This window comes from Haliaeetus albicilla, chromosome 26 (genome assembly GCF_947461875.1).
Source record: "Haliaeetus albicilla chromosome 26, bHalAlb1.1, whole genome shotgun sequence".
NCBI classification, from domain to species: domain Eukaryota; kingdom Metazoa; phylum Chordata; class Aves; order Accipitriformes; family Accipitridae; genus Haliaeetus; species Haliaeetus albicilla.
This window is the reverse complement of record NC_091508.1, coordinates 17,369,812-17,393,620: the sequence shown is the minus strand read 5'-3', so window position 1 is coordinate 17,393,620 and position 23,809 is coordinate 17,369,812. Positions and strand designations below refer to the sequence as shown.

Sequence of the window (23,809 nt, the reverse complement as noted above, 5' to 3'; positions counted from 1 at the left end):
GACGGTGCGTGTCCTGGCCGGGATCTAATGCGGGCGGTTGTACTCAGCCCCCTCACTCCCCCTGCAATCTCAGCTAGACACCTTTTTTAAAAAACCTGGACTAAAGTGGGTTTTAGTAGGAATTGCCAGCCAGTTGCCCCACGCCACCCCAGAGCCAGCTGCATTTCAACCCCAGGTGCAGCTACCCCTGCTCTTTGAGAAAGTGGCAAGCACAGCTACAGCGTGTGGCCCTCCTGCTGCCGTGCACTCAAGGGGACGGGCAGCTATGTATTATATTAAGACTTTTTAATGGATACAGCTCTAGGCAGGTGTCACCAGCTGAAAAAACAGAGTTCCAGGGAGAGCAGGAGGGAGGATGAACCACATCTTCAGCAGCAGGCACAAGGCAGAGGCTTGACATTTCTGTAACAGCAGCAAATTTGTGTGTCAATTGGAGATGTATAATTGGAGACGGTAAGTGGCTGTGGCTCCCTGCCTCTTGGCCAAGGCGAATCACACTGTGCTCTCACTGCTGCATGGTTTTCCTTTTGCAGAGCTGTCCTTGGGCAGTGAGAGGAGAGCCCCTGCTGTTATGCTCCTGCAGTGCCGCAGCTCTGGCACCCCACTCCTTGGGCAGCTTCTCTGCAGAATTAGGAGGGAGATGAGTTTGTTCGTGGCAGGAAAATCCTGTGTCCCTTCCAGACCACTGGACCCACCGCAGATGATGCTGGGGGGGATCCAGTGTCTATGGCAGCAGTTTCACATCCAGTGTTCGAAAACACTTTAGCAAACCCGATTTCCAGCATTGTGAGCAGAGCACAGGTAAAACAGGTTAAAAAAGTGAAGTGAGCTCCAGCCTGGGGACTCATTTCTGGTCTTACGGGGGTGACTTCAACTGCTACCTGGAGTCACGGCACAGCCAGCGCAGGGTGGGCTGAACAAGGACCTGGCTCTGCTGCTGCCTGTGTGGCCCCACAGACCAGCCCCCATGGGAGGCAGGGGTGAAGGCACATGCCTTTCCTTTAAAGGCGATACAGCCACTGACCTCTGCCACCCAGTGGGAGTGACACTGGCAGAAGCTGGCCATGTCCAGCTGCTTCCCATCCAGCCCATGCTGGCTGCACAGCCTGGTGCCACCAGCCGGCTCCTCTCCAGTGGGGAGGGCGTGCGGGTGCTGACGCGGGGCTGTGGGTGATGCAGTTGCAAGTGTCGGCTCTCCCACCTCCCTGCCCGCTCCATTGCTATGCCACCCAGCCCCTGGGACTGCCAGCAATTGGGCTGGTTTATAGCCAGACCTGGTGACATCCAGTGAGCCAAGTGGAACTGGGAGAGGACACAAAGACCAGAGTTGTAGGCAGTGGCAACCTTGCGCTACCCTGGAGCAGGGGAACAGCAAGAGCAGAGCTGCTCTTACCCTGCAGCAAGCAGAGGATGCCCCACCTGCCTGCCAGGAGCTGGTTAAGGGTCCAGCTTTGGTTCTGCTTGGTACCAATTTAGCCCTCTCTGCTGTGAGCTCCCTTCCCCTGGGAAGCAGGCAAGCTGCACGCCCTCCAGGGAGCAGCTCTCTGCCTGGCTTCACCGGGATTCATCTCCGCATCTCCGTGACCACAGCACATGAACATCACACTGCAGGGTGCTGTGCAGCAGGACCAGCTTCCAGCATGCGTACGACAGCCTCTCTCATCTTCTTCTGGGGCAGGAGGGACTGCCAGGTGTTACAGCTTTGGTACGTTACATACTTGATAAGCTGTCCCTCCCTGGTGCGCTGTGCTGCAGTGGGGAAGGAGGGATGGAGGGACATGTCCAGCATGGAGGAGATTTGTGATGGTTCTTTGTTCACTCCATGGTGAGAGACCAACCCTGTGATGGCTCCATATCCTGCACAGAGACATTGGTGGTCCCTGGTAGCTGGTTGTCCCCCTGCCCGAGGACAGAGCTGGTGGCTGAAGTCATGCCGCAGAGTGCTCAGGATGCTGAGCCTGAACTTGTGCGGATAAGGACCTGGGGTGTGATATTGCATGGTGGGCAGTTTGAAGAGCAGTGGGAGGGACCGATGCTGGTGAACGCAGGGTGTCCTTCACTCTGCCGTTCCCTGTGCAGGGGGGCACGGAGGTGGTGGGGCGGTGGCCAGGGACCTGTCACTGCCACTGCGAGCAGCCCTCGGGGAGGCTCCGCAAAATGTCCTCCAGGTTCTGCTTGTCAGCCCGGATCTCAGCCAAGTCGCTCTCGAACGCCTGGATCTTCTCCTGCTGCCGTGCCGCCTCCTGCTGCAGCAGGCTGAGCTGGCCGGCCAGGGCACCCGGCGCAGCCAGGCGCAGCCACAGCCGCTCCAGCTCCAGCCGCCCGGCGCTCAGCACCGCTTCCACCTGCACGGCCTGCTCCAGGTTGCCTGGGCAAGGGGAGAGGACATGGATGAGAGGCAGAGAGCCGGGCAGGAGAGGTTCTGGACAAGCTCCAGGGGCTCAGACCCTCGGCATCAGGCAAACTATAGGGAGTGGGTGCAGCGGGGCATGGAGGCATTGCAGCTTCCCAGAGATCACAGATAAGTAAATAGGACTGTGGCTCCAGGCAGGGCCTGGGCACATCTCTCTCTTACAGACGGGTGATGATTTCCACCCCTTTGCAAAACTTCTCGGATGCAAGACTCCAGGAGCGCTCAGCAATGTACCCAGATGATCAAAGCAGGAGGAGCTGGAGCAAAACCAACCAGTAACAAAGAGCAAACCCAGCCCAGCACAGCCCTCAGCTCCAAAGGGACTGAGCCCTTGACCCAGCCCTGCTCCTCCCGGAGATGCCAAGGGAGATCAGTGTCCCCACACCAGGCATGAGCGCACACATTCCGCAAGCCCCAATACATTCTGCACGAGAGCTTTCCTCGAGACGTGAGCCCTCAAGAGACTTTGCTAAGACCCTGAGCGATCTCAGCCGAAGGGCACCCAGCTTAGCCCGGTTGGCCAGTGAGCAGGAGAGCCCTGGGCCCCAACAGCTTGGTCCTTCCCCAAGAGCCTGCACCCTGCTCCCATCCAGGTCTCACCTAGGCTGCTCAGCAGGTTGTTCAGGGTCTTGATGTCCGAGATGAGTGAGCCCCGGGCTTCCTGGAGACTTTTTGCCATCTCACTCACCTCTGTCCCCACCTTCCAACACAGACAGAGCCAGATCAGGGACACTGCTGACCCTTGGCTGGATGGGAGAGGGAAGGGGATCCCAGGAATGGCCCCAAGGCATTCCCCATACGGTGGAGCCCAAAAGCCGGGATGCTCCCTGTGCTTTGGGCTATGGGCAAAACCCCTTCCAGGCTCTGGAGTACACAGCCTGAGGGGACCTGACTGACCCGCTGTGCTTCCTCCAGGTCGCCCCTGAGCTTCTCAGCCTCATGCTCCTGCCGGGAGAGCTCCCGCTGGGTCTCGTTGGCACGTGTGGCAAGCTGGCTGGCGTGCTTGCGGGCCTGCTTGCTCTCCTGCAGCATAGCCTGTGCCCTCTGCAAAGGGATGGAGATGGGGACAGTTACCTGGGGACATGCGGGGGGACCGTGGCTGGCTCCTAGGCTGGAGCCCTGGTTGGGTGCATCCCCCTGGTCTGCACGCAGGCAAGGGTGGGCTGTGCTGGACAGGCAGCAGAAGCTGTATTTGGGAGCTCTGCAGCCCTGCCTGCAACAGGCTGGGCTCTGCCTGTGATGGCTGCCAGCCTGGCTGCGCCCTGCAGCCTGGTGCAGGCTCCCCGCATGCCACATCCCTCTGCTCAGACCTTGGTGCTCTCCCCAGAGACTTGCTCAGCCTCCCTGGCTGTCCTCTGGGCTGTGGTGGAGACAGACAAGGAGTTTCCCAGCGTCTTCTCTGCCTGTTTAATCTTCCTGTGGGCCTCCATCAACGCCCTGTCCTGCACAAGTGCCATCCTCCTGCTCAGGGCAGCCTGGCCCTTCCGATGCCCTAGCACCTTCCTCATGCCTGTGGGGACAACCCAGCCATCACCAAACTGTCCCTTTCTCCCCTTGGGACCCAGAGCCAGCATGGTGAGAGCCGAGCTGTGGCTGGAGATGCTCTAGCTGGTGCCTTTTACCTTGCAAGCTGGCCAGTAAGGACTCTGTGTCGGAGAGCACAGCTTTTCCACGTGAGACAGCCAAGGTGGCTGTGCCATGGGCAGAGCCAGCCCGGTCCTGCAGCTGGGGAGAGGAGAGAAGGAGTTAGGCTTGGGAGGGGGCAAAGAGCTGCACGCAGCTGGGAAACATGGGTCCCAGCCCGCTCCCACTTGGCAGGCAAGCTCCTTGGGAGATCTGGGAGCCTGAGGGGAGATGTCTCCCACGATATCTGCTCCTGACCCCCTGGCTGCAGGCATAGTCCCTCTGGTCACTGGAGCAGCAAGGATGGGGGTCACCCTCCCCCCCCCCCCATGCCTCAGATGGGAGGCAGGAGAGGGATGCACCCAGCATGCCCACAGCTCCAGCTGGAACAGCGGGTCCCCATCACTTATTTTGCAGGGACACCCCACGCAAGTGAGCGGCAATTACCTGCACGAAGCCACGAGTCCTCTGCAGCTCCCGGCGCAATCTGGCTGCCAGAGCACGGGATGCCTCAACAGCCTGCTGAGCCAATGGCTCCTGTGCCTCTGCTGCCTGCTCCAGCGCTGCCAAGTCCTGTGCCAGGGCTTCAGCCTGCACCGGCAGCGCCTGCTGCGGGGTCAGGGATGCCAAAGGCTCCATGAGAGCATCTCCTAGCCTGGGAGGCAGCGCTGCCCAACAGCCAAAGCTACGGGTAGGGATGCAAGCAGGAGCCTTAGCTTGGACGCTGCTCACCTGCCCCAGCGCAGCCACCTGCAGAAGTTTCTCGGCCATGTCTGCATTTGCCTGCTGCACGGCTGCGAAAGCTCTCCCGGCCTCCACTGCCACCTCCGCCACGCCAGCGCCCAGCTCCTCCTGCGCCCGCTGGATTTCCTCGTACCTAAGTGGACAGGACGCCGCTGTCACCTGGGACCCTCTGGTCCCTCGAAGGATAGAGATAACAATCGGGGACCTGGCCCCAGACACAGATGTAGCGGAAAATGCTGGGGGCTTTCCCTTTAACACCCCCAGCACAGAGCGCTCTGGGTCTCCGCTTTGTAACACTGTGGTGCGATGAGTTTGACGGGTCTCGGCACGCCCCTGTTGGGCAGATGCCAAATCACCGTGACCGAGTCCTGTAACAGGGACCCGGCCAGAGGCAAGAGGTTGTGGTGCCCTGCCAGCCCCCCCCTTGCTGCCAGCTCCCCTTGCTGCCAGCCCCTCACCCAGCCTCCAGCTCGTGCTGTGCCTTCTGCATCGCATTCCCTTCCAGCAGGCTCCGCAGGAGCTCGGAGCTGGCGTTGGAGGCACGCAGAGCTCTCCCAACCACCGCCTCCACCTGCGCCGCGGCGTCCCGGTGGCTGCAGGGACAAGGGTACCCAGAGAGATGATATCAGGGTCGGCCTTCTGGGAAAGCAGTGGCCATCCCACACCCCCAGCTGGGCAGGCAGCCTCCTCTGCCCGTGCGTGCCAGGGTCAGACTTGCAAGCGTACCTCTCAGCCAGTGCCCGCGCCTCCAGCGCCCGGCGGCTCCAGTTCGTGGGCTGCTGAGGGATTTCCTGGGGAATCTCCTTGAAACACAAAGAGCAGCAGTGAGACCCTGGCGGGGAACAGGGACTCCCCCAGCCCAGCACCAACGACAACCTCCCGAAGGGCTGGAGGAGGTTTACAAACAGGAGTAAGCAAGGGAAATAGCTCCTCTTGACTTAGCTGCAAGGAAGGCTATACCCACCCAGACCCCAGGCTTTCCCACTCACCCGCTGTGCTGGGCACATCCCACCCCACTAGTCCTGCACATCCCACTGCCCCCCAGGACGGCCACCAGCCCCACCGGGAGCCCGGGGCTGGTGGGAGCCCGCACCGTGGTAGCCAGGGTGTCCGCAGCATGCAGGATCTCCCGCTGCGCCGACTGCAGCACAGCCCCAATCTCTGACAGCAGGATGCAGGTCTTGGGGGGTCCGTGGCCAGAGCAGCCGGTGGCCTTGCTGGCGTTGCTGAGATGGTGTTGCGCTGTGCCCAGCACCCCTGCCAGCCGCCCCACCTGCGTCAAGAGGGCGGCCCGGGCACCTGCAGGCAGCACAAGGAGCTGCTTGTTGCCCACAGAGGTGCTCGGGGCTCCCCACTTGCCTGTGGGGCTGCCCATGCCTGAGCACCCCCCCTTCTGCCTGCTAATGAAAGGGGAAGACAGTCCCTCCTGGGTGCTCAGGAGGGACCCAGGGATGCAGCGCCCAAAGGGATGCTCAGTCCCCGGTAATGCCCATCACCAGCTGCTCCAAAACCTCCCAGGTGCAAGCACCCCTGCGGTGCTCTGTCCTACACAAAAAGGCATGGCCCCCCTGTCTGCCCTCCCCCTCTCCATCACCCCATCGCTGACCTGGGACCTCCTTGCACCCACCCAGCATGTCACAGCACCCTGCGGGAGCAGAGGGTCCCCAGAGGGGTGATGTGGGGCTCCCCCCGTAGGGGGAGGTTGTCCCCCGTACCTTGCAGGAGGTGAGGTCTGGGCAGCCCGTCTCCCTGGGGTGCATCTCCCAGCACGGGGGACTGGCCCGGGTGGGCATCGCAGCTTGTTTCTTGCAGCCATTCCTCCATCTCCTGCAGCCTGGCCTTCAGCCGGTCAGCCTGCGGGCGAGACGCAGGGGGACGTGGGGGGAAACTGAGGCAGTGCTGGGGCCGGGATGCTGCGCCCACCTTGGCCAGGGCACGGGCTGTACCTCATCCTTCACCAGCCCATAGCAGGCAGGACACTGCTGGCAGCGGGAGCTCGGTGGGTCAAGGAAGAAGTTGGTCTGGCAGTGGTCGCACTTGTAGCCCACGAAGCCGGGGCGGCAGAGGCAGGTGCTGTTCTCGTGGCACTGCGGGGTGACGGAGCCCAGCGGGGAGCAGTTACAGGCTGCAATGGTGGCAGAGAGGCGTCACGCTGCGGCTGCCAGCCCCGGTTTTGGGACCGAGGCGCGGTCCCCGTCCCCATTACCTCGGCAGCCCCTGGCAGAGAAGCCAAAGAAGCCGTGGTGGCATCGGTCACATTGCTTCCCCGTGACGCCCAGCTGGCAGGAGCACTGCCCCGTCACCACGTGGCACCCGCTCTCCTGTGACCCCGTCGGGTGGCACTCGCAGCTGGCACCGAGAGGCGAAGGGTGATGAGCGAGCAAGAGGTGCGAAGATCAGAGACCAAAACCAGGGATGCGGAGCCGCGGCTGTCCCCTCGCAGCCCCACGCGTACCTCTTGCACCCCACGGCAGGCTGCAGGTCGTAGTAGCCAGGCTGGCAGAGCCCACAGGCTCTGCCCATCACGTGCGGGAGGCAGCGGCACTGCCCCGTGCTAGGATCGCAGCCCTCCTGTCCCGGGGCTGAACCGTCGGGGTCGCAATCACAAGCTATGGGAGACAAAATACAGCTTCCATCCCGGCACGGGGCTGGCAGATGGGGCACCGGGGCTGAGCCCCCGCAATGTGGAGGGCCACATCTTCCTCATCAAACAGGGCTCCAAGAGGCTGAGCCCCTACAGCCCAGGGTATCTCCAGGGAAGGAGAGCAGCGGAGAGAGGGGGGAAAAAGCCATTCCTGAGCATTTGGAACCAACCCGGGCCATCACTCAGCCCCTAAACCCACTGGGCATCCCCTTTCCACCCTCTGCCTCCACCGCTGGGAGGAATTTGGCTGCAGTGGGACTCAGAGGAGCAGGGCCAGCCCCAGGGGCCGTACATACGTGCACACTTCCCGGCAGGATCGGGAGCCAGCGCGTCCCCGTAGAAGCCCAGCTGACACCTCTCGCAGTGCTCGCCCGTCGTGTTGTACAGGCAGCGTAGGCACCGGCCGGACACAGGGTCGCAGTTCCCCACGGCGTTGAGATCCACATTCCCATGACACTGGCAGGGGACACAGGGATGCACGGGGCCCCTCTGCCCCAGGGGGTCCCCGAAAAACCCATCGTCGCAGAGTTCACAGCGTTTTCCTGGGGAAGGCGGAAAGATGGGGAGTGTCTGGCTGTGTTGGTGCTACCCACGGCCCCCTCACCTGCCCACCCCCAGCTCACCTCTCTGTCCTGGGGGGCAGTGGGTGCAGACCACCTCCCCACTGCCAGGCATCTTGGTGCAGGGTGAGTGGCCGGGGCAGGGGCACGGCTTGCAGTCATCGAAGCGCCCTACGAAGGGGTTGCCATAAAACCCGGGGCTGCAGCGCTCGCAGGAGGGACCTTCTGTATTGTGCAAGCACTGGCAGTGCCCTGCGAGGAGGAAAACGGAGCTAAGGGTCTGCAAAAACCCAGCCCCGAATAACAGCGGGGACGGCGGGAGAGATGGAGAGGCAAGTGCTGAGCATGGCACACTGCGGGTGCCAAAATGGATGCACAGCTCCAGCCAAGGGATCGCGTTGGGATTGCACGTCCCCAGCCAGGACTCGGAACATTTTCCCTCCCTGTCCTTGCTCAAGGGAGAAGGTTTTTGGAGAGGATGCTCCAAACTCCCCCGCGCTCCCCCTCAGAGCTTGGGGACGAGGCGGCGCTGGCCCGCGAAGGCAACACCATCAAAGTGCACGGCATCTGTCGGCGCCTGCGATAATCGACAACATATTTCTCAGCGACGAGGCGCATCATTTCCAGCCTGTCATGGAAAACACAAGCAGCCGGCCGGCACCCAGCAGGGAGCGAGCGTCTCCTTGCGAGCCGAGCCGGTGAGTCACAGCCTTCTGAAATCGGCTGGGAGGAAGAGGAGGAGAAGGAGGAGGAAGGATGCCCAAGGAACCCCCCACCTCCAGGCAGATGCTCTGCTTGACTGGAGAGAGAGAAGGAGCCAGCGGGAGGATTTTTCCCCATGATTTGTGGGGTCAGGTCATACCAGGCGGGTTGCGCAGGAGGGAACGAGTGTTTTTCCATTTTCCCCACATCCAGGCGGAGCCGGATGATGGAAAAGAAAGGAAAAGCGGGTGGCAGTAAGGAGTGGAAAAATAAACAAAAGGAATCATGCAGGCTGGCTCGGGCTGGCAGCACTTGGACCGGGACATCAAAAGCCTGGCACCGTCCCTGGGGATTGTGCAGTCGGCAGTGCCAGCCCCGGCTCTGTGAGATGAGGGGCAAGTTTTCAGAGCTGCTGCCTCATTTCTGCTGGCAGGGCAGGGGCACTTGCTGAGCACGATGCCTCTTCCAGCCCTTTCCATCCTGGCCATACACTATTGTCGCTCCTCACCGAGGGGAGCCAGCCAGCAAGGAGCCCCAGGGGCTCCGGCTGGGTACCAAATGCATCACCTTATTTCCAAGCTCTTTTCAGTGCCAGTCAGAGCTTTTGCTTTCTGCAGGGGTGGACAGGGAGCAAGGCAGCATCTCATGAGCCCCTCACGGCTCTGATCTGCCTTTCCCCAGAGCTGACAGCAGCGAGGCCGGTGCCGGATTCACGCAGCCACCTCAAGCTCCAGGGCAGCAGTTTGCAATCCTGTCCCCCTTCCCTAACCAAAGCCACCCAGACACTGCCTGGCAGGAAAGGGGAGAGCCAACACCCTGCGAACCACCCCAGACACAGCCACACTGCCTTCAAGACTTTGATTTTGCTTCTTCCTCCCTTCAAGCCACAGTCTCTGCTGCAGTCACGCACCTCTGAGCTGAATCTGGAGGCAGAGCAGGGCTTAGGCTGGCAGCACAAGAGGCGGCTCCTCTGGTGCTTTCCTGCAAGCCTGGCACTGCTGTATTTTCCTGCTCTTTTACTTGTTTCTCTGCTCAGGTTCACCCCCAGTTTGCAGGGATCAGGGCTGTGCCCAGTCCTGCTCCCCTCCTCAGGCAGGAATGCTGCCTGCGATACCTGTCCTGGCAAAACCCTCTGCCTCTCTCCTGCCCTGACCCCTGTCTCCCCACTCCTCTGAGGACCAGCATCCTTCCTTTCTTCTCCTTTAAGGTCATAAATTACCATGAAAGATGCCTCTCTCATTATAAATTACCACCATTACTGCACTTTGTTAATTATCTCTGTCTTTGCATTTATGAACCCAGTCCCTACAACCAGCCAAGCAATTCAACTTGCAAGTTTTGGGTACCGCAGCCTCACAGATGGTTTTCAGCATCCCTCAGAAACAAGCAAAGACACGGATTTGTCACCCGTGCACACAGCAACGGGGCAAGTGGGGGGGGGCGTGCGCACCTCCGAGGGGGTCACAGTCCCCGTGCTGGTTGCAGGTACAGGGCACGCAGCTGATGAAGGGACCACCGAAGGGGATCTCCCGCTTGAAGCCAGGCGCGCAGGACTGGCAGAACTGCCCGGTGTAGCCTGGGGGACACACGCACTCCTCCACCCAGCCCGCCTGTGCCCCCAGCCCGGGGCGAGCAGACGTGAGCTGGACCTCGCTCAGGGACAGCCTGCCTGCGAGAGGGGAGAGCAGTGTGAGAATGGGATGGCACGTTCCCCCGGCCCTGCTCTTTCCATCCTGCCTGGAAATGCTCCAGATAGGTGTAGGAGACCCCAAAATACCTCCTGGAAAGCCCAGGGGTGTTCACAGAGAGGAGCCAGCCCCTGCCCCCCAACACACCCCCTGCAATGCTTCTCGTCCCTGAGGGCCTGATGCTGCTTCGATGTCCCCAGCCCCATCCCAGATTGGTCCCCGTGGGGACATTGCATGGAGCCACCCACCTTGCACAGGGCCACGGCTCACGCGGAGGCGGAGGGTGGTCAGGTTGGAGAGCAGGCGCTGGAAGCTGAAGGCTGACAGTGAAGGCTCTGCACCCTCCTCTGCCTCGTGCAGCCTGTTGGAGAAGGAACGTGGGAGGAAGGACAGGGCCAGCCTGGCAGCCATGCCGTGCAGGACAGCTCGGCTCCCTGACCGGGACCCAGGCGCAGCGATGGGGGCACAGTAAAATCCCCAAGAGGGTGCAGGGAGCAGGGCTGAACCCCAAAGCACAGGGCAGCCCAGGCAAGGTCAGACACGCTGTGTCCCAAACCCAGCCGAGGCTCCCCAAAGCGCCGTGATGGGTACCTGAAGGTGACAGCCTGCTTTCCGTGCTGGGGCTGGCTCTTGCTGCTGGACATGGTGATCTGCATCCCCTCACCCTCCAGCACCAGTTGGACCCGGAGTAGGGGCATCCCAGTCTCCATCCCTGTCCCGTTCCCCTCCACTCCCAGCAGCAGGGACAGGAGCTGCCCGTAACTGAGACGCTGGTTCTGCAGAAACTTCTCTGCGAGGGGAGAGAGGAGCAAAGTCTGTAGGACGTGGAGGTACCAAGTCTGCCGGGGCTGCCGGTGCAGTCCTGTTCCCACCAGCATCACCAGGAGGCACGGCCACCCTCCTCAAGCAGGGCCAGCTCCAACCTGCCCTCCCAGGGTCCCAGTCCACCGCTCCAATCCCCACCACTGCCCTGTGTTATTGAAACAAGCTCAGCTCTGGGATTCAGCCCAGTGCCTCACACACCAGTGTAGCAGTGGGATGTCCCACAAGAGCACCCAGGAGTCCCCATGGCAGAACAGGACCCCAGGGACCCGGCACACACGATACCTGGTGCAAGAAAATCCACCGGCTCCTCTCCATCCCACTTGGTGACGATCTCCCCATCAGCCCAGCGCAGAGGCAGGTCTGCGATGCCCAGAGCTGCGGCAGCCCAGCCCTCCAGCCCTGCGTGACAGCACGGAGCGGCAGTGCAGGGGCAAAGGGGTGCTGCTTTCGGGGGCTCTGTCCCTCCTCCCGAGACTCTGCAGGGTTTTGTAAGGGGCCAGTGTTTTGTAATACCCTGCTCTGCTCAGGCTCTGTGCTCTCATGCACTGGAGAGTAGCCCTAGCCAGCCCCTCCCTCTGCTTATTTTCTTAGATTTGGAGGAAATTATTATCTTTAAACTTTCGCCCCCCTGCCTGTGCTGCGGTTCCAATGTTACTGTGGGCTGGAGAGCACAGGAAGCCCAGGGAGAGATGGGGAGTAATTGCATTAAGTCAGTTTCCTTCAAAAATCAGTTAAAATCCGCCCCCCCCCCACTCCCCAGGGTGAGTTATTTCTTCCAGCCCCAGGCGCCCGCAGGACGAACACTTGGAAATCCCTCCCTGGCTCTTGAGTGAGCTGCACTCGATTATCAAATCATCCCCAGTTTGGACCCTTTCACCCAGCACTGATCCAGCTCAGCTGAGGACTGGGGAGCAGGGTTTTAGGATGGTGGGTGGCTGCGCCCTGCCCCACGCTGCCCGGCCATGCTGAGCCTCTTGTAACCCAGCCCAGGGCTCTGCCAAACCTGTCCCTAAAGGAGCAGCCCCAAATTGGCTGCGTGAAGGGTGGAAAAAAGACTCGCTCTAAAGCCTGGCTCTATTTCAAGGCCGTGGAAGACATTACAGCAGTACAGCAATTGGCAGCACGGTTTAGAGGCAATCAGGATAAACCCGCGCCTGGCGTATTCGCATCCATCTGCTCGCTGGCGCGCACACCCCGTCGGGGTACAGCCGAGGCGGAGAGCCGGGCTGCCCACGATGGGTGCCCATACCCTGCCGGGGTGCAGGCGGGGGTCCCGGCGAGCAGGGGTTGCGGTGGGTTCCGCGGTGTGCCCGCAGCCAGGGCTGCACACGTCGGGCTGCGCGGCAGATGGCAGGGTTTCCCCGAACATCCCGCACGCATCCAGCCCTGCCACGCACAGCCCTGGCTGCAGCTGGGCAAGAGCACCCCATCCCGCATCCCTGGCCCCCCCTGTCTGCCCTACCCCATCCCAGCTGAGGATGGGGAGAGGAGGGAATTAGGGGGAAAGTTCCCACCAGGCTCCATCCTTTTAGTTCTTATTTTTCTGAGCTGATTTTTAGGGCTCCTAATAGTCCCTGGTGTGGTGGGATGGCAATGCCCGGCTCCGCAGCATTTCCCGAGCCATGCACAGCCCTGGGAGCAGGTCGGCACGGAGGGACGCCACGGGGAGTCGGGGAGAGCCCGTCCCCACAGAGCTGGGGGCAAACGCAGAGGTTTAACAGCAAAATAGGGGCGAGCCAGAGAAAACCCCCTCCCACCGCCACCACCAGTTAGCCCCAAAGGGGGATGCTCAGCCCCAGTCTTCCCAAACTGCTGGAATTTTTTGGCTGGAGTTGGCGCAGCTGTGCCCTCTGTTTCTCCCCAGGGCTGGGGGGTTCGGTACCTTGGCTGAAGTCGGAGTGGACGTGGGTCACCTCGTAGCCATCTGCCGCCGTGCAGGCGGTGGAGTGGCCGTAGCAGAAGCAGCTGGTGCAGCCGGCGGGGTTGTGGGCTTGCAGGTTAAACCAGCCCGGCTGGCACCTGGGCATGGGGAGGAAACGGGAGCGGGTGGCACAGGGCAGGCAGAGCCACAGGGGACCACAGCAGCATCCCAGGTGGGGACACTGGTGGCAGCTCGGAGTGAGCCCAGTCCCAGTGGTCCAGAGGGATGCAGCTGCACTCTGCAGGGAGCGACCCCGCAGGATTCCCATCGCAAAATCCCTGTGAGGGCTCATGTGTAGGGGCTGGGAAAGCACCAATTCCCCATGGGAGTGAAGACACCTGCCCTGCACCGACCACCGAGCCCCAGCACGGAGCCCAGCCTGGAAAGGGGCCGCGGTCCCGTCCCCATCCCGGGGCCGTGGTGCTTACCTGTTGCACAAGTGCCCCTCCACCCTCTCCTTGCAGGTGCAATGCCCTGTGTTGGGGTCGCAGGTGCCCACGCTGCCCGCTGGGTCGCAGGCGCAGGGTCTGGATGGGGCAAGACAAGGGTACAAAGTGAGTCCCGGTCCCATCCTGCTGCTCCTGCTTGGGGCCGGGCTCCTCCTCACCTGCAGCCACCTTCGCTGAGGCTGTGGTAGCCGTCCTTGCAGCGCTCGCACTTCCAGCCCGTCACGTTGGCTTTGCAGACGCAGGTCCCCGAATTATCGCACTGGGGCTGCAGGGAGCCTGTGTGGACCCCAGCCAGCCCTGAGGCTCAACCCCAGCCAGGGAGAGATATGGCAGGGGGGGAGATGGGGAGACCCCCAGTGAGGGAGAACCGACCAAAACCATCCCTCCCCGCCAAGCCTCGGCTAGGGCAGGGGTTTTACAACTGGACCCCGACTCGGTGCAGCCCCACGCACCTGCGGGGTGGCAGTGGCAGGGCTGGCAGGCTGCCCGCTGCTCCCAGCGGTAGTGGTTCTGCTGGCAGCGCTCGCAGTGGGGCCCGGCCGTGTTGTCGCGGCAGTTGCGGCAGTGACCCCCGTGCCCGCTGCGGCGGTACAGCTCCCGGTCGTAGAAGCATTCCTCCGAGCGGCCGCTGCAGTTGCAAGCTGGGGGGGTAAGGCAGGAGGGGTGGTTGGCATCTGGGGGGTACAGGGCTCACCCAGGGGTTAAAGCAACCTCCTGGGGGGGGTTGGATGAGCCAGAGGGGCTGCTTGGCTCAGCGGCGTGAGCTTTCGGCAATGCCTCTGCCATTGGGAGCAGAGGTGGGTGCAGCACCGTGCACAGAGCAGACGGCTGCGCTCGTGGGGTAAGGAATCGTCAGGGAATCCTCAGGGTGATGCTGTGAAGGGAGGTCCTGCGGTGCCAAATCCTCCCTCCCTGCCCAGAGCAGCCTTACAAAATGGAGCAGGCACTTTCTTCCCGTGCGAGAAGGGCAGGAGCTGCAGGACGAGCCGACGCAACGCCAGCGCAGCCGACCACACGCCGTGACCACGGAGCCAGCCCGGCAGATACTCACGGAGACACTCGTTGGCGGCCTCGGCGGTGCCGCGAGCCCAGGGCCGATCCTGGTAGAAGGGCTGGCAGCGCTCGCAGTCGGCGCCGGCCGTGTTGTGCTGGCAAACGCAGACCAGCTGCCCGGCCTCGTCCGGCGCGCACTCGCTGGCGTGGCCGTTGCATTTGCACCTGCGGCGAGACCCCCGGCGTGGGGACGAGCCCCTCTGAGCACCGGCGTGGGCAGCAGCCAGCAGTGGGACAGTGCCCAGGGGCTGTGCAGAGTGTGGCCCTGGTGCTGGGGTGGCCATGGGGTGAGGAGCGGGGCAGAAAGCAGCTTGGGGTGTGCCGGTGTTGGGGGCTGCCCGCTGTGTCCCTGAGGCGATCCTGGCCCGGCCAGCTGGGAAGTCACTCACTGAGGGTGGCCAGTGTGAGATGCTAACCAGTTTCAGCTGCTGGGACCCGTGGGGGGGATGAGAGGAGAGCGATGGGGGCTGCCGGCCGGCTGGGAGCAGCCCCAGCCCCGCTGCCTGGGGGAGGCAGCTCTCACCGGGATGGAGAGGTTTCCCACTCCTCCCAGCCGGGGAAGGGCAGATGCAGCACAGCCCACGGGCAGCACTGAGTGGGTGTCACTGGTGGTTTTGTCCCACATCGGCTCCCCCATCCCTCCGGCAGCTGCTCTGGCTCCTTGGGCCGTGCTTGCACCGACTGCAAGCTCTTCCACCAGTCTCCACAGCCTCAGGGCATCTCTCTGCTGGCACCCCAGGACCCCTCTTTTGCTGTGCCCAGGACCACAGGAGGAGCAACACAAGCCCCAGTGCCATTAAAAGACATGGGGGTGGGAGAGGGCAAAGAAAATACAGCTGCTGGCAAATGGAGAAGGCTTGGGGGGAAAAGACCTCCTTTCTGCACAAGTGGAAGGGCTCTGGGTTTCATCACCCATCTCTGCACTGCCAGCTCTGGTTTACAAATGGAGGAAGCCACATCTGAGCAGTTTGCCCCAAAAACGCAATTCAAACAAGACTGAGGTGGGGAGCAGCTGCCCCGGCCCCACAGCCCTGGGAAGGTCCCCTCCTTCCCACCCTCACCTCGGTCCGGCTGCCCCTCACCTGCCGCCGACGGAGAAGTCAGAGATGGCGTAGTAGTATGACTGCAGCACCTTGGGGTCCCTGAAGATGTCATCCCCAAATGTGTTGAGCCGGTTCAAGGAGATGAGCAGGTCGGTGACAGTCACCCACTCCTGCAGGAGACACAGGGGAAGGCACCTTGGCCAGGAGCCCGGGCCACCAGCTCCCCAGCCCAACTGGGACGCATCCTGCACCTTTTCTTACAGGGATGCAGAGCATCACAAGCGCTTTTACCCCAGGTGGCTGCATTAGCGCACTCGGTCCGGGGGGACCACGCACCCACCCCTATTCCCACCCCAGCAGCACCTGCAGCGCAGGACTCCCGTCGAAATTGTAGGCGCTGGGCCGTCCCTCGAGGGTGGAGAAAGCCACGTTGCCCCCGCTCAGCGGGGAGATGTCGCTGAATTCGTCGGTGCAGAAAGCCACCTGCTCGTCCTCCCCCGGCCGCAGGTAATGCCGCTGCCTCTTCCCGTAGGTCTTCTCGCAGGATGCGCTGTAGTACTGGAAGGGCACCCAGGGCCCGTCGGCACGGCTGCGCTTGTAGATAGCGAAGCTCTCGGGGCGGCTGGTGTGAAACTTCAGCCTCACGTAGGTGATTTCATAGGCTTTGCCTGGGGACAGACCCGCAACGCCATCACCCGATGGGTACCGCAGCCTGCGCCAGGGCTGAAATTATCCCGGTGCCCCATCCTGCACAGCTGTCGGCAGCCCCCTGCTCCCACTGCCGTCGCAGTCCCCCTCTTCCCTCCAAGCTAAAAGAGGAGAAATCACCATCCAGCTGCCCTTAACCAGCTCCTCCTCGCTGCAGCCCAAACCCCATCCAGCTCCAAATCGGCTCTTGCCCCAGTGCAGCCGCCCACCCATTGCCTGGATGCACCAGGCTGGTTGTACGGGCAAGAAGCCGCTGCAAAGCCAGGCTCTAACCAGCAGCCGGGGGGGAAAGAGTCAGACCCACGGCACTGAGCAGCATCCCTGGGGCAGCAGTGCCACAGGGATGGGGAGGTGGAAAGGGTCAAGGCCGGTCCCTTCCCAGGGAGCTGCGTGCCGGCACCCTGCATCGCTGCCGTCTTTGCTGGGATGAAGACAAAGAGAGGCCACCAATCCCCAGGGCAGCCGACACAGCTCTGAAAGCGCTTGAAAGAATTAGCAAAAAGGGGAAAAGAAAACACCAAAGTGAACATCAGAACGGCTTAATTGCCAGAGATGAAGGACCAGCTCAAAGACTGGATTGCTCCATAACAGCACCGCTCCTGACAGCACAAAACAATTAGCTGCAAGGTTTTGGCTTTATTTGAAAAGATAATGAGTTGGGAATGTTAGAGGGGTTATTCCGGGACTAGGAAAACAAGCCTTTAATTGGGCCCATATGAATACTGTCGCATATGTGCTGCGACTTTGCTGCAGGGGAGCCGAGACAGCCCAGCTACCGGCGCTGGGAAAAGCAGCTGCCTCCCATCAGGGATGCAGGGAGCACCCGGCGGAGCGCCCGGGGCAGGGGACAGACCCGCTCGCAGCCCACCCAGAGGTGACGAGGGCCAAGAAGGGGCTGGAACTGGGCTATCCCACCGCCGCCGCGCTCCCCTGTGCCTCTCCCCAAATTCACTTCCCTCCGGGACCCCTCCAGGCTGGTGACAGCAGGGGTGCCCCTGCCCTGCACCCCATAGCGGGGGGACATGCCTGGCAGGCGCCGGTTCCCAGACAGCACAGTCCCGGGGGGATGTCTACCAAAACAGCGAGGTCGGGGCCATCACCTCCTGGAGCAGTTTCCTCTGGGAGAGGAAGGGAGCTCGGCGCTGTGTCAATAAACAGCCCCTGCCCCAAGTGGCCCCACATGAGGGGAGGGGGTGGCTGGACTGGGGGAGCCTGATCTCGGTGCCTCCAGCTGGGATGGAGGAGACTCGCCGCCCTTGGGAATCATCCCAACAGAGCACGTGGTTTTCCCAGACAGGCATTTTAATCAGCCAAATTCTGCTTAGGGAAAAAAAAAAAAATCCAGAAAATAACCCAGGCTGGTTGTCTCCGCTTTCTTGCTCGGGAAGGTGTGATGTGTCCCAAAGGCAGGCGTGCAGCACGACAGGGATGCTGGGAGGGTGCACAGGCAGCTGAGGGTGACAGCACCTGGACCCCTGGATGCTCTCCCATCTGTGCTGTCTTCCGAACAAAGTGTTCAACCCACCTCCCGCAGAGCCCAAACTGCAACTCGTACCGCACCGAGGGCTCCAGGCAGAGGATTTTGGAGGGGAGAGAGGAGCATGCGGGACGGTCACATCACCTACATGTCCCCAGCCACCTCTGGCTCCCCCGAACCTCAGCCTTGGGAGCCTGCTGCAGGGTCACATCCCACAGGAAAATCAGAGTCAGAGTCGCAGATGTGGATACTGCCTGATCTAGACACTCTGAAATGGACTGTTGGCATTCAGAGAGCTACCCGAGGAGCCCCGGTGCCTGTTGCCTTTGCAAGCCTGTGGATATTTTGGGTTCCTCCCTGACATCTGAGAGGGTAAATGGAATGGCCACAGGCGCTTGGGATTATCGATCTGCTCCGAGTCCGATGCACTGTAACAGCATGGCTGAAACCTCACAGAGAAGAGAGATTTAAAGGAGGATAATCTAATTAACGCCAATCAACAGCATGCAGGTAAACACAGGTCTTGTCTAACTCATTCGATATCTTATTTAATAAGCTCCCCAGGTAACCACGCTGGAGAACCTACAAGACATCTGACTCGGGACTGAGCAAGATGAGCAAGCTGGCAGGGACACGCTACGTGGGTTAAAAAACCCAATTACTTGGTGGAGCTCACCAGCGAGGACTCCTCCTGGGCTGTGTCCTGGGGGCTGCAGGGACCTGTTGGGCTTTTTCTCCTAAGTGAAAGCATTAAGGTAGCAATAAAAATGTGTGCAGCTGGGACAAGAACAGGGCCCAGCAGCTAGGGGAAAGATCAGACAGCAATGCACCAGGCACCAAAATGGCACTTTTTAGCATGGCAAGATATAGGAGCCATGCAGGAAGAACGGTACATTTGCAGGGGGATGCTCTGGCTCAGGAAGGGATCCAGGGACCGGGGCTGACAATGAGCTCAGTGCAACATTCTGGCCTTGGGTATGTTAATGGGAGACAAACACGGCAGGGTGGTCACAGGGACTGGATAAGACTCCACTGGAAACCCAAGCGCGGGGTCCAACAGGGCCCGCAAAGGAGCTGGGGAAGAGCCAGAAGAAAGACAGAGACTGGGAAGCAAGCCCCAAGGCTTGGGGAGCTCGGGCTGGGGCAAGGGGCTGCTGCACACACCGGCGTGCCGGACCCCGCACATATCTTTGTGCCGAGCTGGGACTGGTGGCCGCAAACTCGCCCGTCGGTGGCTTGCTCAGCCACGCAAGTCACATTCGGGTTGTCTACAGCCCAGGTCAAACACAAACAAATTTGGGGCAATCTGATAGCCTGCGTCAGATGGGCAAAAGGCCGGCAGATCCCTTCCCGCGGGGCTAGCAGGAGCGGGAGCAGGGATGGCCGGCTCCTCCGGCATCGATTCTCATGCCCGGTGGGGAGCCAAGCCCCGGCCCGGTGACGAGGACCAGATGTCCGTCCGCTCGCAGGGGGCTGGGAAAGCGGCGACCTCCGCCAAAACCGGCAGCTCCCGCGTCGCTGCCGGGGCAGGCGCGGACCCTCCACCGTCACCCCGACCCTGGCCGTCGGGTCCCACCAGCACGGCTCCGTGCCACGCTGCTGCTTGGTTGTCCCCTTACCGGCTCCGGCCGCAGCCCCTCCGCTACCCCCCTTCGGCATGCAGATGGCAGGAGACTGCAGAGAATGAAGATTTTACAGCGCTGGCCAATAGCCAGGGTAGTTTAGATGGCAGGAAAATGTTAAAAACCTTTTTAAAATGCCAGGCATACCCCATGGGTTTAAGTACCCTCCAAGCGGACGACTTGCATAGTGTCTAAAATATAGAGGGTCGGATCCCAGCTGGGGAAACCTGCTGGGGCTGCACGGTGTGTGCAGAGCTCTGCCCCCCCACTGGAGACATACTGGGCATCCTCAGCAATCCACGGGGGTAAAACAGCACGGGCTTGGCACCCCCAGTGCTCACCCCCAGTGGGCAAGGCTCTCCCAGTGGGTGGCCAGGAGTAGGGACCCGCCTGCCTCCTGCTCCACAAACTTGCATAATCGGTAAAAATCAGCCTCGGGTGAATGGGAGAGCAGATACCCCGGGCACGGCTGGCTGGGAAGCAGCACAGGCAGGCATGGCCGCTGGCATCCTCACCCCACAAAGGACCGGGGCTCGACTGATGGACGGGGCAGACCCTCCCCGGGTCCTTTCAGTGATCCACCCGCCCCTCCTTGCACCCCCTAAAAACCCTGGGGAAGGTCCTGTCTTTAACCCAAAACAGGCACCAAGAGCTACGGGATGCAGGAGCATCCACCCTGCCCCGTCTCTGCACCCAGATCTCGATGCACCCACCGCCGGTTTCCCTCGCTGGCACCGCGGGAGCTCCCGCCGGCACTTACCCAAGTGGAGGGTGATGTTGACGGAGTTGGGGTGCTGGATGCCGAAGGCCATGGACTGGCTCTGCCACCAGGTGCTTTCCTCCTGGCTGTGGAAATCGGTGAGGAAGGAGGCGTTGTGGTGGTGCCGGGGGTCGGTGGCATCGCAGCGGTGGCACAGGGTGCTGGCGTGGCGAGCGCCCATCTGCAGGCAGTAGTCCTCAGGGGGTGAACCGCACGTGTTGGTGGCCTGGGCGGCCCGGCCGAAGGCGGCATTCTCGAAGACAGGCATGCAGCGACGGGGCTGGCCCCGGGGGTCCCGGCAGGCGGGTGAGCCCCCCGTCCCCAGCCCCAGCCCCAGCAGGACCAGTAGGCAGAGCCCGGGAGGCCGTGCCATGCTGGGGCTCGGCTGGCCGGACTCTGAGCCTCCTCCGGATGGCATGGTGGGAGCAGGCGGGACGGGATGGGATGGGATGGGACAGGATGGGATGGGATGGGATGGGACTCATCCCCCTGCCCGGCACCTCCTCTCGTTCCGAGGTCCATCTTGTGGAAGCTGCTGGGAATGTCGAAAGCTTCGTTTGTGAGCCCAGTCTGCAGGGTTTGGGCTTCCCCCAGGCCACCCTGGTCCCCAGGCTTCGAGGCCGGGCAGGATCGGACCCCTCCAGCGGGATGCACCCTGGCTCCGTTGCTTCGGGGATGGAGAGGGTGTTGCATCTTCAGTTGCAGGGACGGAACTGAGCTCCTCCATTTCTCAGCTCCAGGGATGAGCTTGTGGTGATATGTGCCTCACCCACGCAGGTTTTTCCTTAAATTGGTGGGGGTCACCACTTTTCTTGCAGCCCCAAAATCAAGAGGGGGTGGGGGAAAGGCTTTGGAGCAGACCCAGCACCCTCTTCTCCCCCCATACTGATTTGTAGGAATCCCACTGCTCCCCCACTCACACCAACCTGGCTGGGTTGTGGGTCTGTGACACCCCCCATGCCTCCACACCAGCACCCACGAGTGGGGGTCCCATCCCTGCCTGCTGCCTTGGGGCAGCCCATTCCCCTGAACCAGGGCAAGGGCACATCCCTGTGGAGGCATCTCCATGGGGTGGCAAAACCAGATCATTGCCAAACCTCATTAGCAGCTTCTCAGTTAATGCTAATGATAGTCTGTGCCAGAGGGGATCCCTCTCAGGACTGTGAGACCCTCCAGATTTGACCCATGGGGACCGGAGGGTGACAGCAAATGGGGAGAGAGGCAGGCTGGCACAGTGCCGTACCCCTGGGCAGACCCTGACCCCCACTCCACAAGGGATATGTTTGCAAAAGTGGGGTGCATGGGGGAATTCTGCCTCTGCCCCCCCACCGCTCAGCTGAGCTGCCCACAGGAGCCCTGGAAACTTAGCCCTCATTTATAATTTAAGCTCCCTTCCTCCCTTCCCCTCCTTTTCTACTCTTATTTATTTTATTCTCCTTCTCCATACACACTGCGGGGAGAAAGCACCGGAGGGAAGCTGTGAATCAGAGTCTTCAGCAGCGGCTCCCGCAGCAGCACCGTTTCAAAGCCCCATTATCATATATTGACCCGGGCTCTGACAGCCGGAGCCAGCTCCTCTGGGAAGGGTGAATTTCCCAGCACCGAGGAGCTGTGCATCAGCTGCCTGGGAGTGGGCGGCCGGTGGCAAACCCACTGCCAACCTCCAGGGAGAAAGAGAAGGGTTTTCAGCTCAATAATCGCCCTATGCATCTCCACCACCTGTTTTAAAGGGATTTGCATCCTGCAGGGATGAGGTTTTCCAGGTGTTTTGCTTTTCCCTTGCTATTGAGGCTGCAAGCTCTGAGCAGGAGAGGGTCTCTTGTGTCATGGGTTTGCCACCTCCTCCTTGGGATGTTACACAAACCCAGGAGATGTTTTCCCTGCCTGGCCCATCCCTTCTTGCAGAGGGGTCCACATTAGAAAGTGATGAGACCACACAACCAGGGCTTGGTGGCTGCTGAGGGGATGCCCAGTGGATTTGAGCAAAGCCGATGAGTATCCCAAACCCACCTCCTCCTCCAGCATTGCCCACCCAGCATGGGGGGATGGCCCACAGGGCCAGAGCTTGACGGGAATCGGTGGTGACACCGCTGTGCACAGCAGTGGGGATGCTGCAGCTGGTGTGGGAGCCGCATGTTCCCAAAACGATTCAGCTGCACCCCAGGCTGGCTGAGCCCCTCACCAGTCTCCTGCCAGGTGCTGGACCCAAGCCTTTGCCTGCCCAAGGAGATGCCCAACACTTGCGGTGCATGGGATGGGTGGTCCAGGCAGGATCCGGCCCTGGCTTGTGGTCTGGCACTGCTCTGGGACCGGCTGCTGCTGGTGAGTCGGACTGAAGGCTGGCTGGAAAAGCTCAGTTCCTCTCCCATGCACAGCAGTTCCCTCTGGTCAGGTTTCCCTGGGTCATCTCTGAGGGCAAACTGGGGAGGTGGGAGACCCCATCTCTGCACACATACACCCCCAGTCCTGGGGACTGGCAACCACCCTGACATGGCCCGCAGGTGGAGGCAGGTCAGCCAAGGGCTTTGGCCCAAACCTGTCCCCCACGACTGTCCAGTGATGGAAAACCCCATCACAACTAATGTCACTCCACACGAGAAGGGCAGGAGTAGCCCCAAATAATCCCCTTTTCTCTAAGAACAAGGCACTGGACACATTTTTCCTGCACTGCAATGCCTACCAGGTTTGGATGGTGCCTTCTCACAGCAAAATCTTCGCACGCAGATGCATCACCTTGCCATGGGTGAGCTTCACCCCTGGACGGGATGAAGAGCTAAAGTTGGTTACGGGAAACCCCTTGTCTTTCAGGGACATGGACGAGCTTGAACAAGGGTGTCCATAAGAGCAATCAGAGCTGGGATTTGCTCCCAGTCCCACTGGTATAGTGGGGTCCAGCCTCAGCTGAAGTCCTCCGTACCTGGGGAGACTTCACCCGCTGCCCCAGGACTTTGGTCCAAGCGTGGTGGAGACGGGGTGACCAAGGCTGTGATGAGACCCCAACCTGTCATCACAGCCCAGGAGCCTTCTCCTGCCCCGGCGTGGACCTGGCACCTGGCAAGGGTTAAGAGCCATGGAGGCGGTGAGGGGAAAACGTTCTTCTGATTTGCTTAATGAACGTTAATTAAGAAGACAGAAGATAGCAGATTCCTTCAGGGTACAGATGAAAGGCCTGTTAATTAAATCTGGAGAGAGAGCGCAGGGCCGACTGATCCTCCTCCTGATCAGACCTGACAAGGCAGGCACAGGGCCGGAGCGAGGTGTGCCGGAGCCCACAGCCCCCGTCTCCTGTAGCCCAGCTCAAAGCCGGCAGCACAGCCAGGTTTCGGCAGCACAGCCAGGTTTCGGGTGCTACCACCTGCTTACCTGCCTCCAGCACCCGTGAGGCTGAAGGTGGCCCCATCCCATGGGGCTGGGGTGGGAGCTGGGTCGGTACCCCTGACTCCGGCTGCACCCCGGGCCAGTACTGCGAGATGGACACACGCTTGGTTTCCAGCAGAACCTTCCCCAGAAGGGATGAGGTGCCCTTGCTGTAGTGCTGGGTAAGAAGAGGTGTCCCTTGGCCAGCTCCATCCTGGGG

At 61.3% G+C, this 23,809-nt stretch overlaps 1 protein-coding gene across 1 annotated transcript; it reads right to left on the bottom strand.

Moving 5' to 3' along the window:
* Positions 1–268: 268 nt before the first annotated feature.
* LAMC3 (laminin subunit gamma 3) lies at positions 269–21,436 on the bottom strand. Its single transcript, XM_069770678.1, is given in 30 exon segments — positions 269–2,368; positions 3,014–3,113; positions 3,311–3,457; positions 3,724–3,923; positions 4,036–4,138; positions 4,484–4,645; positions 4,769–4,913; positions 5,239–5,373; positions 5,507–5,583; positions 5,874–6,079; positions 6,496–6,634; positions 6,727–6,905; positions 6,987–7,129; positions 7,236–7,389; positions 7,721–7,966; positions 8,048–8,236; positions 10,137–10,355; positions 10,623–10,735; positions 10,966–11,164; positions 11,482–11,598; positions 13,082–13,218; positions 13,549–13,647; positions 13,728–13,845; positions 14,022–14,210; positions 14,621–14,787; positions 15,705–15,835; positions 16,029–16,333; positions 20,233–20,710; positions 20,713–20,910; positions 20,912–21,436. Coding segments are annotated over 30 exon segments (5,094 nt in total). The 5' UTR covers positions 20,960–21,436; the 3' UTR covers positions 269–2,117.
* Between the last annotated feature and the right edge of the window lie 2,373 nt (positions 21,437–23,809).